This window comes from Arvicola amphibius, chromosome 8, assembly GCF_903992535.2.
Source record: "Arvicola amphibius chromosome 8, mArvAmp1.2, whole genome shotgun sequence".
In the NCBI taxonomy this organism is placed as follows: Eukaryota; Metazoa; Chordata; class Mammalia; order Rodentia; family Cricetidae; genus Arvicola; species Arvicola amphibius.
The window spans coordinates 116,046,013-116,059,777 of NC_052054.1; the positions used below are offsets into that span (position 1 = coordinate 116,046,013).

A 13,765-nucleotide genomic window follows, 5' to 3' on the forward strand; every position below is an offset into this window, starting at 1 on the left:
TGACCTGCCAGAAGGTCTGAGGCTGCCAAAAGGTGACAATGCGTTTCCTGACGAGAGACCTCTGCCAGAGGAGTGGGAGACAGATCCTGGGAGACCCCTGGAGTAGGGGCAAAACCCCCAACTCCCCAAAGGCAGTCTGGGAGCAGATGGAGCTGGCAAAGCGTTAAACAGGCCAGGGCTGGGTCTTGGCAGGAGCTGAGGAGAACGGGCTGCTGGGTGTTCAGTCTGGGCCCAAGCCTCCCAGCAAGTGTGTGTGTGTACCCACTGAAATCCCTCAGCTTTCTCTCAGCGTTCTATAAAGCCAGGCCCAGGGAGGCAGGCAAGCAGGGCGAAGGTCAGAGGGCCAGGGAGTCTGGAGGGTCTCCCTCTAAAGCAGCTAGTGCAGAAGGCTGAGGCAGTGGGAGGGGGAGATTTACCAAGACTCCGGATTCATTATTCATGAGCCAGCAGCAAGGACTTCCAATTTAAATGCTAATGTGGGGGGGGCCTGACTCAGCTGCCCCTCTTGTACCTCCACCCCCAGCCCAGGCACAAGCGGAGTCCAAGCTGGCTCCAGGTTCATAGGGGTTTATTTGGGCGTGGGGAGGGAGGCCAGACGTCCCAGGCCACACAGTGGCTCCTTGCAAGGGAGGATTCTGCCCGGTTTCCTCAGATCCCTTTCTGGACAGAGCTGACCAGGCAGGCAGTAGCCAAAGGGGAGTGGGCAGGAGTCCTGGGGGCCCTTTACACAGCACCCTCACAGGATGATCTGGTTAGTGAAGCTTCGACTCAGCTCCTGTGTGGCAGAACAATCGGAGTTCAAGATGAGCACCCTCGGCAGGGATCCGGACGCGGCCAGCCTGAAGCATGCGTCAAGGGCACAGAGCAAGCAGGTATGAGACGGTGATGGGGCCAGAAAGCCTGGGCAATGGCTAGGCCATCAAGAGGGGGCCCTCCCTGCCCATCTGTGCTCCTGGTCTCAGCCCCAGTGACTAATTCAGGCCTGAGTACATGATAGGATCTTGGTAAATGTTTGTTGAAAGAATACCACACACACACACACACACAAACACACACACATCTGTCTGCACACAGTGCAGTGATACATACAAGACATCACCTGTGGAGCTTCCCAACCCTTACCCCTAACCCCCATAAACCATACCCAGAATAGTAATGGCAGGAAGTAAGTAGAAGTAGCTTTCCATCCTTGAAGAGACTCTCACGTCCATGCGAGCTCGTGGTGGGTCATTGGGATTCGGGTCATTGGGAGTCCCCTCTACACGGGCCCAGCGCCCCACGGTGCTCCCCAGCCCAACGATACTGTGAAGGACACAGGTGTTGCTCCTGTCAAATAGGATGGTTGTCAAGGTGAGTGGAGTGGGAGGTAGGTATAAGAATGTGTAGAAGGGAAGATGCAGAGCCTAGGGCTCACCCTTCTTGCCCTGGAGGCATCCCTGGGCCTCCCCTCAGCCTTTTTGGGTCCCCACACACACTGTGTGCCTGGTGTCCTACCTGCAAAGTGGCTCCATGAAGGACACTGCTCTCTCGCAGACGCAACCCTCGCCCAAAGTCAACCCCCCTTTCCAATGGAGACATTGGGGCCCAGCTGTGGAGAAGAGGACCATCATACCATGAGAATGGAGGGATGGAGGATGCTCGAGTGCCCCATAACGGGTGAGCCAAAGTGGAGGAAGAGACGCACCAGCATATAATCTTAGTCCCTGGGTTTCCCCCACCAATCCCAACAGCCTCTCCCTGAGGTTGGGGCCACAGCTTACCACAGCGGATGGGGCCACTTTAGCAGTTGGATGGATGTAAACGTTTCCTAGAAGCAGAAGAAAAGAGCCTGAGGGCAGATATCCAAAACACATTTAGACGGGGGGGGGGGGGATGGGGGGGGGTGGGTGTGGGGGGGGGGGAGTTTGGGGGTGGAGGAGCAGGCGGTGGTGGGGGAGACACTGAGCCTTCACTTCCGCACCTGAGGTGAAGGAGTGTAGGCTCCCAGGGTGTGGGAACAGTAAATGGCAATGATGGGATGGGGTGGTACCTCTGATTCGTGGGCCCCCGGGAGTGTGTTTGGCTAGCCTTTCTGGGTGAGTGATCTGGTATCGGCTCAGATAGAGACGGGAGGCATAGAGGGCCGAGCTAGGGGTCAGAAAAGGGAGTGAGACACTCCACGGTCCAGCAGGACCTGTGCCTACCACCCCAATGCCACTCTCGGAGCCTCAAGATCAGAGGCAGTCTCTTCCCAACCCCCACATACCCTGCAGACTTGATCTGGCTCCAGATACCATCAGTGAGGTGCACGTAGATTTGGCCCTGCCCGGCCAGAGCCGAGAATACATCCTGCTCCAGTCGGATGGTCCCTGCCCCAGGCCATGAGCCTGGAGATTCCTCTCTGGCCAGGAAAGGAGAAGACATCAGAATTGAAGGGGCTTTCGCCACCTCTTCAAGGCCTCTAGCTTGGCTCCTCTATCAAGGTCTATCCAAATTCTAGGGACTTATATTACCCTCAGTAGACCTGCTTTCACTGGGGAGCCCCACGCCTAGCTGGATCCCACTCCTCCCATCCTTCCCCCCATTCACCCATCTAGTCACCCTCCCTTACTGGATGGCACAAAAAAAAAAAAAAAAAAAAAAAAAAAACCAAACTCACCCCAGAGCAAGGCAGCTGGTGAGGGCAGAGACAGTCACAGAGAGAGGGGGGAAAAGAGATGGTAGAGATGCCAGCTCAGCGGAAACAGAGACAGAGAAGCCAGGAGAGATGGGGAGAAGCAGAGACATGGTGGAGTGAGAAATGGTTGTCAGCAAATGAATGAGGCGTGAGATGGGATCTGGGTGGGAGAAGCCTAGTAGGCAGCTTTCAGGCTTTGGAAGGACAAACCTCACATGAGCAAGCAGGTCTCTGGGTAGCCTGTGTGTGTGTATATGTGTGTGTGTGTGTGTCTGCACTTGAGCACATGGGCACCCAAGTGTGTGCTGCCGTCTGCTCTGAAAGATGTCTCTGGGACACCCAGGGCTGGAGAGAAATGGACCAGAAGGGGAATAGGCAGGCAGTGACAGAGGAGCTGGGGTGTATAAGGAAGAGGGACAGAATGGGGTTAGAAGGGGAGGGACTCAGGGAGGCTAGCTAGAGATGACCACTGGGAAAGGACAAGGGGAGAGAGGGTGAGCAGGGTGGCATGGAACCTTCAGAGCCTGGCAGGGGGCAGGAGTCTGGGTCTAGGATGTTTGGGGTTGGGTCCCAGGGTCATGGAGGCTGCCTCACAGTTGCCTATCCTGTTGATTACGCTGGAAAACATCCCGAAGAGGCTTCAGGGCTTCTGGGGAGAAAAGGTAGATGCCACAGTTGATGATGTCACTGATAAAGGTGCTGGGTTTCTCCACATAGTGTAGGACCTAAGGACGTGAAAGCAGAAAGGACAGTGGAGGGTGGACCACCACCACCACCACAATCTCACGCTCTCATTTCCAGGCCCAAAGGGTAGCTCACCTCTTGCCCCTACCTGGCTTTACATCCCCAGAGGGCTACTGCTCTACCCTCCCTAAGACCTAGCATTGCAGGAGCGCAACTCCAGGCCACTGGATGTCCTTCCCTCTTCCTCTGGAAAACCCACCTTTAGAAAACCCAGTTTCCACTTAGCTACCCCCGACCTCTGGACGTTCCTCACTCAGGCCATTGTGCCATTTCTAAGGATTGGCCTCTGACTCTTTCTCCTGTAGACTGAGGTTCAGGGGGGTAGGAAATGTGGTTCTGTTTCTCTCATGTCTAGCTGGTGCCTGCCTCAAAACTGCGTGTGTACATATGCACATACATGTATATACATTATGTTTTATATATATATATATATATATATATAAAATTATAAATAAATCAAATGGTTCTTGTGTCAAAATCAGTGAGATTCAGGGACAGGGACTCTCACAGACAGAGACAATGCCCCTCTTGCCTTAGGGAGTATGCTCCTACCTCAATAATTATGATGCACCATGCACCTCCTGCCTATCTTTGCACAAACTGCAAAACCTTCAGTCTCCTTCATCTTCTCAAATCTAACTCAGCTCACCCTGCTCCTGAAGGAAGCCCTGTTCCCCCCCCCCCCCCAGCCATCGCCGGGCCTCTCTTCTGTGTTCCATAGTGCCCTGTGCATACATTTATTAAGACATCACACCTACAGAAATGAACTGGCAGCCCTTCCCCATCATTCTCTCTTAAAGGGTTACATGGGAAGGGTAGGGGGGTATGGTACCCACACTGTCCTATCCACTTGACATGATGGGATCCACCTTAAAGTGTTCTCAGCAATTCTCTAGAGGTATGGGGCTGATCTTGCAGAGGGGTGCCCAGCCCCCGTTCTGTTCTCACCTCATTGCGTCTGTGGATTCTCAACAATGCAAGCCATAGTTGAGGGATTGTGTCCTGTTAGCCTAAGAGACAGACATATCCGAGACAGTGACCCTGCCTTCTCCAGGGCAGCCGAGGCTGTTTTCTCTCCCTTCCTTTCCTTTCCTTCCCCTCTAACACCTGGCACGCAGCTCTGACACTGACAGGCCTTCAGCAGTCGGGAGCTGACAGCTGCCCTCCCCTCTCCCTACTTCCCAGCAACCAAAGGGCTCAGGGTTACCAACGACACCTCCATTCCCGTCATCGGGCCAGCACAGCTCCCTCCCAGCAGCCATTCCTACTCTAAGACCTAGAATGGTCCCAGCCTCTCTATAGCCTTCAGCCCGCCCTGCCCTCTCTCTCACTGTGGTGCCGAGGAGTAAGAAAGGGTGGCGCTGGCGTCGGTGAGCATCCAACATAGCACACAGAGGGAAGTCAGAGCAGACGTCAGCATTGAGCACGAAGAAGGCCTCAGGTGCCCCAGCCAGGATCTGGTCCCGGAAATGGTAGAGACCACCTCCTGTGCCAAGGGGAGCAAACTCCTGCAGGTATCTGTCCCCAAAAAACCCCAGCCAACTCAGTGAGACATCATGAGCCAGGGTACCGGACTCACCCTCCCCCCAATACCTCTGACCTTGTCAGAAATACTGGCCAAGGGCCTGCAGAGAAACCTTATATTAAGCAATTCTGATGGCCAAAATAAGAATCCCTTGGGTATGGAATGAACTCTAACAAATACTGACTCAAACCACTCCAGGAACTTTGAGACTCAGATACGTGTGTGTGTGTGTGTGTGTGTGTGTGTGTGTGTGTGTGCAGTGTGTGCATGCGCTCATGCATTCAAACACCTGATTGGAAGGTTAAACTCCTGCTGGGCAGCTTCTAGGAACTGGGTGAGGGCCTCATCAGGCTGGTAGAAGCCAATGAGCAGAATCTCCTGCATCCCAGGAACCTAGGACAAGAGAAGAGGTTGGAAGAGAAAAATTCTGATGGAATCAGGAGAATCTGGTCCAGAAGTCTAGAGGACACAAGTGCAGCTTCAGCCGTGTACCCCGGGTGATCAACCATTCTAGCCTGCTTTTCCTTCGGGTAATGCGGAAGACAGAACTTTCAGTCTAGACTTTCCATTTCGTTATATTCTCCCATGCACCTGAACTGGAACCCACCCTAAGAATGACGTCAGCTACCAAGTTACATTAATGTATAATCCAGTCACCTTTTCTCCCTTTCCTTATCCAGGGCCCCCTCTTTCTCTCTCAGTACTGGGAGGCCTCAGACATACTAGACAAGTGCTCTATCTCTGAGCTGTATCTGTAGTTCATGCATGTGTGTGCATGCATGGGTGGGTACACATGCCCATGTGAATTCGTCCACCTGGAGGCCAAAGGTCAGGTCTCTCTTCAGGAGTGGTCCACCCTGTGTGTGTGTGTGTCATGGTCTGAGACCTAATAATAAGGATAGATTGGCTGGCTAAGTAAGCCCCAGACTCCTGCCTGTCTCTGCCTTCTCAGTGCTGAGATTACAAGTGTCCATCATCATGACTGGCTCTTTATATAAGGTGATGGGGAGCAGACGTGGGTCCTCATATTTCTGCAAGTCAGCACCGTATCAACGAACCATCTCCCATTATTATATTATCCTTGAGTTCGATACCAGCATGAGACGAGGGTATATCGAGGGTGTGGCATTGAATTAGGCATTTTACAGCTCTTACTTCTCTACAAAGGAGGTCTAATCTCTACTTTACAGATAAGAAAACTAGAGCTCAAAGCAGGGTAAGAATTCCACTTGCTCTGGGTCACAGCAGGGAGACTGGACTCAAGCCCAAACCTCACCTATCCCAATTACAAAGCAATAAAGAAAAGGAGTACAGCAGGGCTCTGCGCTTTATCATCAATAAGGCCCCCCATGCCTACGGCTCTAAATGCTCTTCTAGCTTCCCTGCCTGATTCAATTCCACACTGTAAAACTAGGTGTGAAATCCAAGCAGCAAGAGGCAGGGAATCAACAGGGCTAGCTGCAGCTCTGCACCACCCGAAAAAGTGCCACTCACACAGGCACCTGTGAATGACAGCCCTTGAAGTTTCCTTGGTGGGAAAGGGGAGATGGGCAGCAGAAGGAGATGAGCAGGAAGTGTAGTGTGAGAGGAGAACCTGTAGGGTTTACCTGGGCACAAGCTTCGATATGGTGCTGGATCCATAGGGACACCTGCCACAGGAAACAGTGGTTTGGGCACCTCAAAAGACAAAGGCCTGAGCGAGTCCCTGGGAGAGGAGAGGAGAGGAGAGGAGAGGAGAGAATAGTTTAGCCCACCCGACCCGCTCAGCCTACTCCCCCTCCCCTATTTAACAGCTCCTCACCCTTTGAGGGCCTCCGATGAGGATCACAGCTTTGAGCATGATGGATATTGCTACCTAAACCAACCGCCAACAGAAGAATTACACTCAGATCTCACACTTCAAATCGCAGCACGTTCGCCCTTTCCTAGGATGCAAACTCAAAGTTCAGTACAGTCCTTCCTACCACCATCAATTTCATGCCAATCCAGAACCTGAGCACCTTTCAAAAACCCTGCACCCCACCTTGGCAGTGAAGAAATTCTGTAAACTCTGGGAATTCAACGGACTCCCTTCTCTGATCACAAACACCAACAACCAGAAGCCTCCATCCCAATAACTCGCAAGCGCCTGCATCTTCTTTCTAGAGGTTCGGCTCCGAATTCCAGCGGTGAACATGGAACCGCAAAAAACCTCGCGTGAGCCCTGGGTATTTCATTTCAATCCTAAGAATGAACCCCAAGCAGCGTACTAGCACTAATCTGCATTAGATGAGCACCAATACTAACAGCTCTGGGTGCTTGAATGGAATCCACAACGCATGTGCTAAAACTCAGTCAAAGGACAGGGGTCTCTGACCTGCCAAACACTACAAGCTCCAGCAGTGCCCGTACTGAGACTGGTGCCAAATCTCTGGATTCCGAGGATTGGTTGCTGACCCTCTGGACCCCACCAACTGAGTCTGTCCAATAGACGTTAGTTTCTCGTAGCCAAGGGTTATGGAACCAAAACAATCCAGGACATGAGAGAGAGCAGGACGGACGGAACCTTCGGAGCCCCTCCCTACGACTAGGGTCTGTCCCCTACCCTTACCTGGCCGCCACCCCCTCCACCAAGTAGGTCCCTTTACCACTAGCTCCCTTTACGCCGGCTCTGCCGCCTGCTGCTGCTTGCTCCTTTCCGCGTACGTGTCTCCTTACAACTCGCGAGAGCGCCTTACAGGGGATGCCGGGAGTTTGTAGTTTTAAAAGTCCTCTCCCAACTTCATTAGACATTTGGTCGAAGAGAATCGAGGAGCGGCCGTAAATAAGAAAGAGAGGGGGGGGGGGGGGGGGGGGGAGTGCGGGGGGGAGGGGGGAGTGGAGGGGGGAAGGAGTGGGAGGGAGATGGAGAGGGAGGTGAATGTGTGAAGGCAAAGAAGTTAGGCAATGGGAACTAATTTGATATCTTAAGGACTTCACGGTACGGGGCTCAGGTGACAAGCGGAGAAGCTAGGGAGGATCCAGACTAGAGGAGAAATGGGTGTGGCCAGCCTTGGAAGGGGTAGGGGCTGGGGCGCCAACAGCCGGGGGACAACGCGCTTAGCCTGAGCCAAAGAAGAGAAGGCGGAGTCTTAGCTCCCGTGTTTGTCCCTCTGGGACGTTTGACACCGAGAGAAGTCCTGTTCCGGATTTACTTTCTGTGAAACGAAGGACCGGACTAGGCACGCTCTCCCGACGTCCTAGTGACATGCCCATTCTGTGACCTTGGCTTGGAATAAGTACGTGGGGGTGCTGGGTGATTAAGGGTGTGGGTGATTAAAAAGCGCAACGGCCACAAACACAGAAAAAAGACTCGGCGGGTTTTTTATTTATTAAGCAAGACAGAGGAAGGTTTGTCCCTTTTAAGCCACGTCCACCTGAGCGCAAAAGTGATAGGTTCCTTGCGCCGGCTTGCAGCCGCCCGGGGGGTTGTGTGTTGGGGTGTGGTGCGGAGCAAATGGTCCCACGTGGTTTGTTGGTGCCAATTTCAACACGCTGGGGAGGTGTGGAGAGATGGAGAGTGAATTGTGGGTCAATTTACCCGCGTAGTGAGCCTAGTTAATTAGAATACCTCTTTTCTTTGCAGTCCAACGACCCTCATCCTTCAGCAAGGTTTTTGGGAACAGAATCAGTCCCAGAAAAGGCCCAGCTTTTACTGGAGATCCAGCCCTTCCCCTGTCGTCGTATTTGGTGTTTCTTCTGTCTTTTATTCAGCAAACATTCGGAGGAGGCTAGCCGGTATCTGGGCAGGCAGTGTTACTCTGGTGTCTTTGCGTGTAGGGTATTATTGTGTCCCTTTTGAATCTTAGCCTAAACTAGAGGAAGGGCGGGGAAACCCCACCTAAAAGCAAGGTGGGATAAGAGCATCACCTCTCCAAGTAATATCTGGCCCAAATGTGCATTGAAATTCACACTATGGGGCCGGGCGGTGGGTGGCGCACGCCTTTAATCCCAGCACTCGGGAGGCAGAGGGCAGGTGGATCTCTGTGAGTTCGAGGCCAGCCTGGTCTACAAGAGCTAGTTCCAGGACAGGCTCTAAAAAAGCTACAGAGAAACCCTGTCTCGAAAAACAAAAAACAAAAAAAAAAAAATGAAATTCACACTATGATATCGGACAATGACTAGCTTCTAAGGTTTTATCTCTGTAGTTATTAAACAGGACTTGGCCCTGTCCCTCCTTCTCTGAGTCAGTAGAGATCAAAAGATCTCTCACAGTATTTCGGAGACAGCTTTGAGTAGGGGAACATGCCCTGTGTTGGGAGCCAGAAACTGGATTTTAAATCTTGATTTACTCTATGACCTTGGGCCCTAGCGTGGTACAACGGGAGCCCATAGCTGACTTCTCAGTCTGGTGGAATCAGGTCCCTGAAGTAGGAGAGGAAATTGCTAGGACGGTCTTGCCCTCCCAGCAGTGCGGAGGCTGGGCTCCTCATCACTCTGTGTGGACTAGGCCCAGCTACAAAGGCGTGCCAGTGTGGACCCATACTACTGCAGAGCCTGCAGGGTGGTGCTGTTTTGGACTATGGCACCTGTTCCTTCCACAGGATGCATGCAGAGTCTGAGCAGTGGCAGAAGGCGTTGGCTAAACTGACCCAGGTAGGCCAACTTACCTGCAATCAGCCTGGGCCACTACATCGCTCAGCTCCTTGCATCTTTGCTCCAGCAGATGAACAGACCCGGGAGAGCTGAAATTCAGCTTGGCTGTGCTGCCTTCACCAGAACTATGTCTTCCAGTGGCTCCAGAACCCAGGCATGACTCTATCCCTCAGTTCTTTCTGAAGCCTACACCCTACCACCACCCCAGGCCGGGCCAGTACTCAGAGCTCCCATAATAGTAATGAAGCCTGCTCCCGGCCCAGTCTGCCAGCCACGCCACCTCCTTGTGTGGTGGGGGCCTCCAAGGGCCCCTTCTCCTTGGCCCACTAGATACCTAACCTGGAAATTGGGATTGATAGGAAGGGGCGGACCACTGTTCCTTTTAAAGATGTCCCTCTCTTGCCCTCAGCCTTTCTGCACTACAACGATCTCTCCCCCAGCCCAGTGAACTAGTTGGTTCACACCATAGCTACAGTGCAGGTCTCGCAGCCTTCCTCTGCACTCCTTCCTCCATGACCCCTGTAGGAGATATTCTGGACCTGGGGGTCATTGATATCCAGAGTAAATCCTGGACGTGTGGCAGCTGGTTTGTCTGCTTGGTTTTGTTGTTGTTGTTGGTTTTGTTTGTTTGTTTTGTTTTCTCCCCACAGGAACTGCTTGGACATCTGAAGAACAGACAACAAATATGGGGGGGGGGCCAGCTGAGCCAGAGGTTTTGTGTTTTCACCCCACTCCCTACTTAAGGAAAACACCCACCTGGGGGTGAGACTGTCTGAAGCCTCTGCCAGGAATGGACTCCTCCTACAGGGGTTGACTTCAGGACCAAGTTGCCTAGCTAGGTAGTTTGTAGGCCACCTCCCTGGATGTCACAGCAGCGGGGGGAGCAGGGTAGGTAGTCAGCACCAGGCTCTGATTTTATACACTGTTCCTTTCTTTGCCTTGTTTGGCATGGTTGTCCCCAACCCATCCCAGGAACCCCAGCCCCCACCCACTGGCCCAAATGGGCTCTGTATTTAGCCCTAGGATGCCTGGGATGAGCTACTCTGGGATACACCATCACCTGACTAGCTGGACAGCTGGATATGGCCCATCCCTTTTCAGGGCAGGGGGAATCAGATGTGGCAAATAGGAGGCATGGGGGGCTGGAGAGATGGCTCAGTGGTTAAGAGCATGGCCTGCTCTTCCAAGGTCCTGAGTTCAATTCCCAGCCACATGGTGGCTCACAACCATCTGTAATGATGTCTGGTGCCCTGCAGGCATACACACAGACAGGAATATTGTGTACATAATAAATAGATAGATAGATAGATAGATAGATAGATAGATAGATAGATAGATAGGTAGGTAGATAGATAGATAGATAGGAGGCATGGCTTTATACTTATCTCAAACCCCAGGCAGACATATAATGTGCCCTTTTCCTGACAGTGTAAGTTAAAGGGGTACAGGCATTTGTGGAAATATCCTTAAATACAGCCAAGGTAGCCTTGAATTTCTTGCTCCACATAGCCAGTAGTGAAAGGACCACGTGGCTGTCAAAACCAGTGGGAATGATCAGACCTAACAGCCACCCTTACCCCAAGAGTCCTTTTGACATCATGCCCCCTGGTGGCTAGATGAAGTAAACCAGCGGGGTGCAGGAAAGATATTTGAGAACAGCAGCCAACACCCTGACCCCCCAATGTCACCTTCATTCCCTACTCGCTTCCCTCTTGGTGACAGGATAGGATCTGGCTGGTCAGTACTATCCTTGAAGGTTAGCACCATGATGGGACTCTCCAACCCCTAAGTCTGCTGAAGTCCGCTAGGGGCCTAAACTGGTGCCGAGGGGCATCAGACTGCCCACGGTAAAGATCCTCTCTCGGGGGCGAGAGTGGAGTTCAGCCTGTGCAGGGCATCCAGCAGAAGCACTGTTTCCACTCACTGTAAGTACGCGGTGTGGGGCATTGCCACCTTTTGATCAGAACGGTTTTGACACCACTCTGCTGACATAAATTACCTTTGCTCCTCCGGGTTTGGAACAGGCAGTTCACATGCCATTTCCAATGGAGATGGGGAGGGAACTGCAGATCAAAGGGGGACGGGAGAGGAATTTTTACCATTTATCAAGATATGAGTTCAAGCACCTCATTTTTTATACGAAAGCACTTGCTGCATGCGGAGGGAGATCCTCGCAAGCAAAGTGTGTATCTTCATAACTGGAATGACAGGTGGGCAAGGTGTCTCTCTCATCCCTTCCCACTGGTTCTAACATCTTGTTCTTCTGTGACGATGAACCTCGCCTCTTTCCTGAGGTCCTGGGAAGCCAGAATGGCTGTTGGAGCTGGAGTCAAGGGGTCCTCAAACCAGTGCCTACATTCTCTGTTTATAGTCAGAAGTTTGTTCCTTTCGTTTTGCCGAGAGTAAAGCTTCAAGGTTGAGCACAGAAAACCTGGATCCCTCTTTCCTCTACCTCAGGTCTAGAAAGCTCATTTCTGGGACCCTGGGACCATTGATGGGTGCTGCATGGGTGTATCCAGTCATGGTCCAAGAGACTCCTAACTTGCCATAGAGAAAGACGGTCCAGCCTGATGTGTCCCTCAACCCTAGGAAATGCTGGACATGGTTTCCTAGGCACTCACAACTGTTCCATGCACTTGGATCTGTGTTCTAATTCCCAAGAATCGGGGGTCGGAGCCCCTTCTAGCTCTTTCTACAGCTCTTCACACTGCCTCCTTTACCCAATTACTGAGATGAAATCCGTCTCACCCTCGTCCTGGGGAAAGACAAGAATAAAGGAGACCAAGACAGGCCAGGGATGTGACTGGTCCCTTCCAGAGCCCAGCATTCTTCAAGTTACAAAGAGGAAGCATAGGAACGGAGGGTTCCTGGGATCTAGATAGAGGGTGGCTATGGGAACTCAGTAGGTGACCACAGTCTCCCTTCTAGAGATAAAAAGGAGCGAGAGTCAAGGGAGGGATTCTAAGGGCCCAAGGTCCACACTGACATACCCTCTATACCCCTGAATCACTGTCAATGTCTACAGAAGGCTAAACTGCACTCAGGACTCACTCCGAGCCACCAGTCTTCTCCTTCCCACCCCACCCAGAGATCATACATTAAGTCCTGCCGCTTGCTGTTTTTATTTTCCTTGTGACAGACAGACAGAGAGCTGCACAGACAGCTGGACGGCTGAGGGGATGGTCAGGACAACATAGGCAATAGGGATTGGATGGAAAGGAAACTCCATAAAAGGCAATAAATAAATAAATACAAATAGGAAGAAGGGCAAAGGCCATGGAGAAGCAACGGGGACATCCCTGGGCCAGTGTAGAGGGCCCAGCGCTACATCCGCTGGGTCAGGAGACCAGCTTGAGTGGCCTTAGGTCCACATCTCGTTGCCTTTCTTCTTCCTTTCTGAAGATTCAGTTGCTGGCCTGCCCTGCCACCCCTGAGCCCGCCCTCCGCCCTCCCTTCCACTTATCTCTGCTCTGGCCCTGGCACTGCCGCTCTGTTCTGTCCTTCTCTCCTGTCCTCAGCCCAGCTCACTGTTTCCACATCACTGGACCCTCCTTCCTCTTCAGCCACTCCCTGAGGTCCACCTCTTCCTCCGCATCCCAGAACCTTCCTCAAGTTCCTTCCTCCCCAGCCTCTGCTCCTCACTTCCCCACTCCCTCCTTGCCTCTTTCTCTTCTCACCCTTGCCCAGTCCGACTAGTGTGTCTCCTGCTCTGCTTATAGCCGGGGTGACATCCGGCTGAAGCCCCAGGGGCCTTGTCCCCTTAGGTCCATGAGGTAATAGCCCAGCCAGATGTTGCTGCTGCTGGTATCTGAAGCTCCCGGCCTGTCCAGCTGAGCATGGGCTCTGGAATGTCCCTTGGCAGCGTTGAGTGGGAACCCGAGTTGAAGCCCGTGGCTGGGCTGTGGTCCATGCCACCTAGGGGCTGCCAGGGTAGGAGCGGAGCAGCACCTTGTGACGGGTAGCAGCCTCAGCCCGGCGTCGCCGCTGATCACCCAGGAACTCCTTGAGCCGGTTGGTGGTAAAGGTGAGTGTCTGGCGGCGCAGCTTCATCAGGTAGGCATCTTGCAACCATGGGTGGGCCAAGCAGTCCTGTAGTGAGGGCCGGCTCCTGCCAGGCCAGTGAGGGATCGTGAACCGGGAAAGAAGCTCTGGGAGAGGGCAGCCTGTGCCCTCCCTCAGGCCCTTTACCCATCCTGATTCACCAACATGTGTGTGATACTGGGCTT

At 52.8% G+C, this 13,765-nt stretch overlaps 2 protein-coding genes across 2 annotated transcripts in view; both read right to left on the reverse strand.

Moving 5' to 3' along the window:
* Positions 1-551: 551 nt before the first annotated feature.
* On the reverse strand, positions 552-11,579 carry Gmppa (GDP-mannose pyrophosphorylase A). Its single transcript, XM_042055627.1, is given in 17 exon segments — positions 552-811; positions 813-839; positions 1,140-1,326; positions 1,472-1,560; positions 1,562-1,588; positions 1,761-1,807; positions 2,030-2,127; positions 2,246-2,380; positions 3,251-3,385; positions 4,354-4,379; positions 4,381-4,410; positions 4,732-4,918; positions 5,215-5,318; positions 6,533-6,562; positions 6,564-6,630; positions 9,554-9,628; positions 11,539-11,579. Coding segments are annotated over 17 exon segments (1,380 nt in total). The 3' UTR covers positions 552-736.
* Positions 11,580-12,936: 1,357 nt separating this feature from the next.
* Speg (striated muscle enriched protein kinase) overlaps positions 12,937-13,765 on the reverse strand; it is a 56,592-nt gene continuing 55,763 nt past the window's right edge. Inside the window, exon 41 of the mRNA XM_038339068.1 lies at positions 12,937-13,647. Within this exon, the coding sequence (XP_038194996.1) occupies positions 13,455-13,647 (193 nt within the window). The 3' untranslated portion in view covers positions 12,937-13,454. The remainder of the gene's footprint in view (positions 13,648-13,765) is intronic.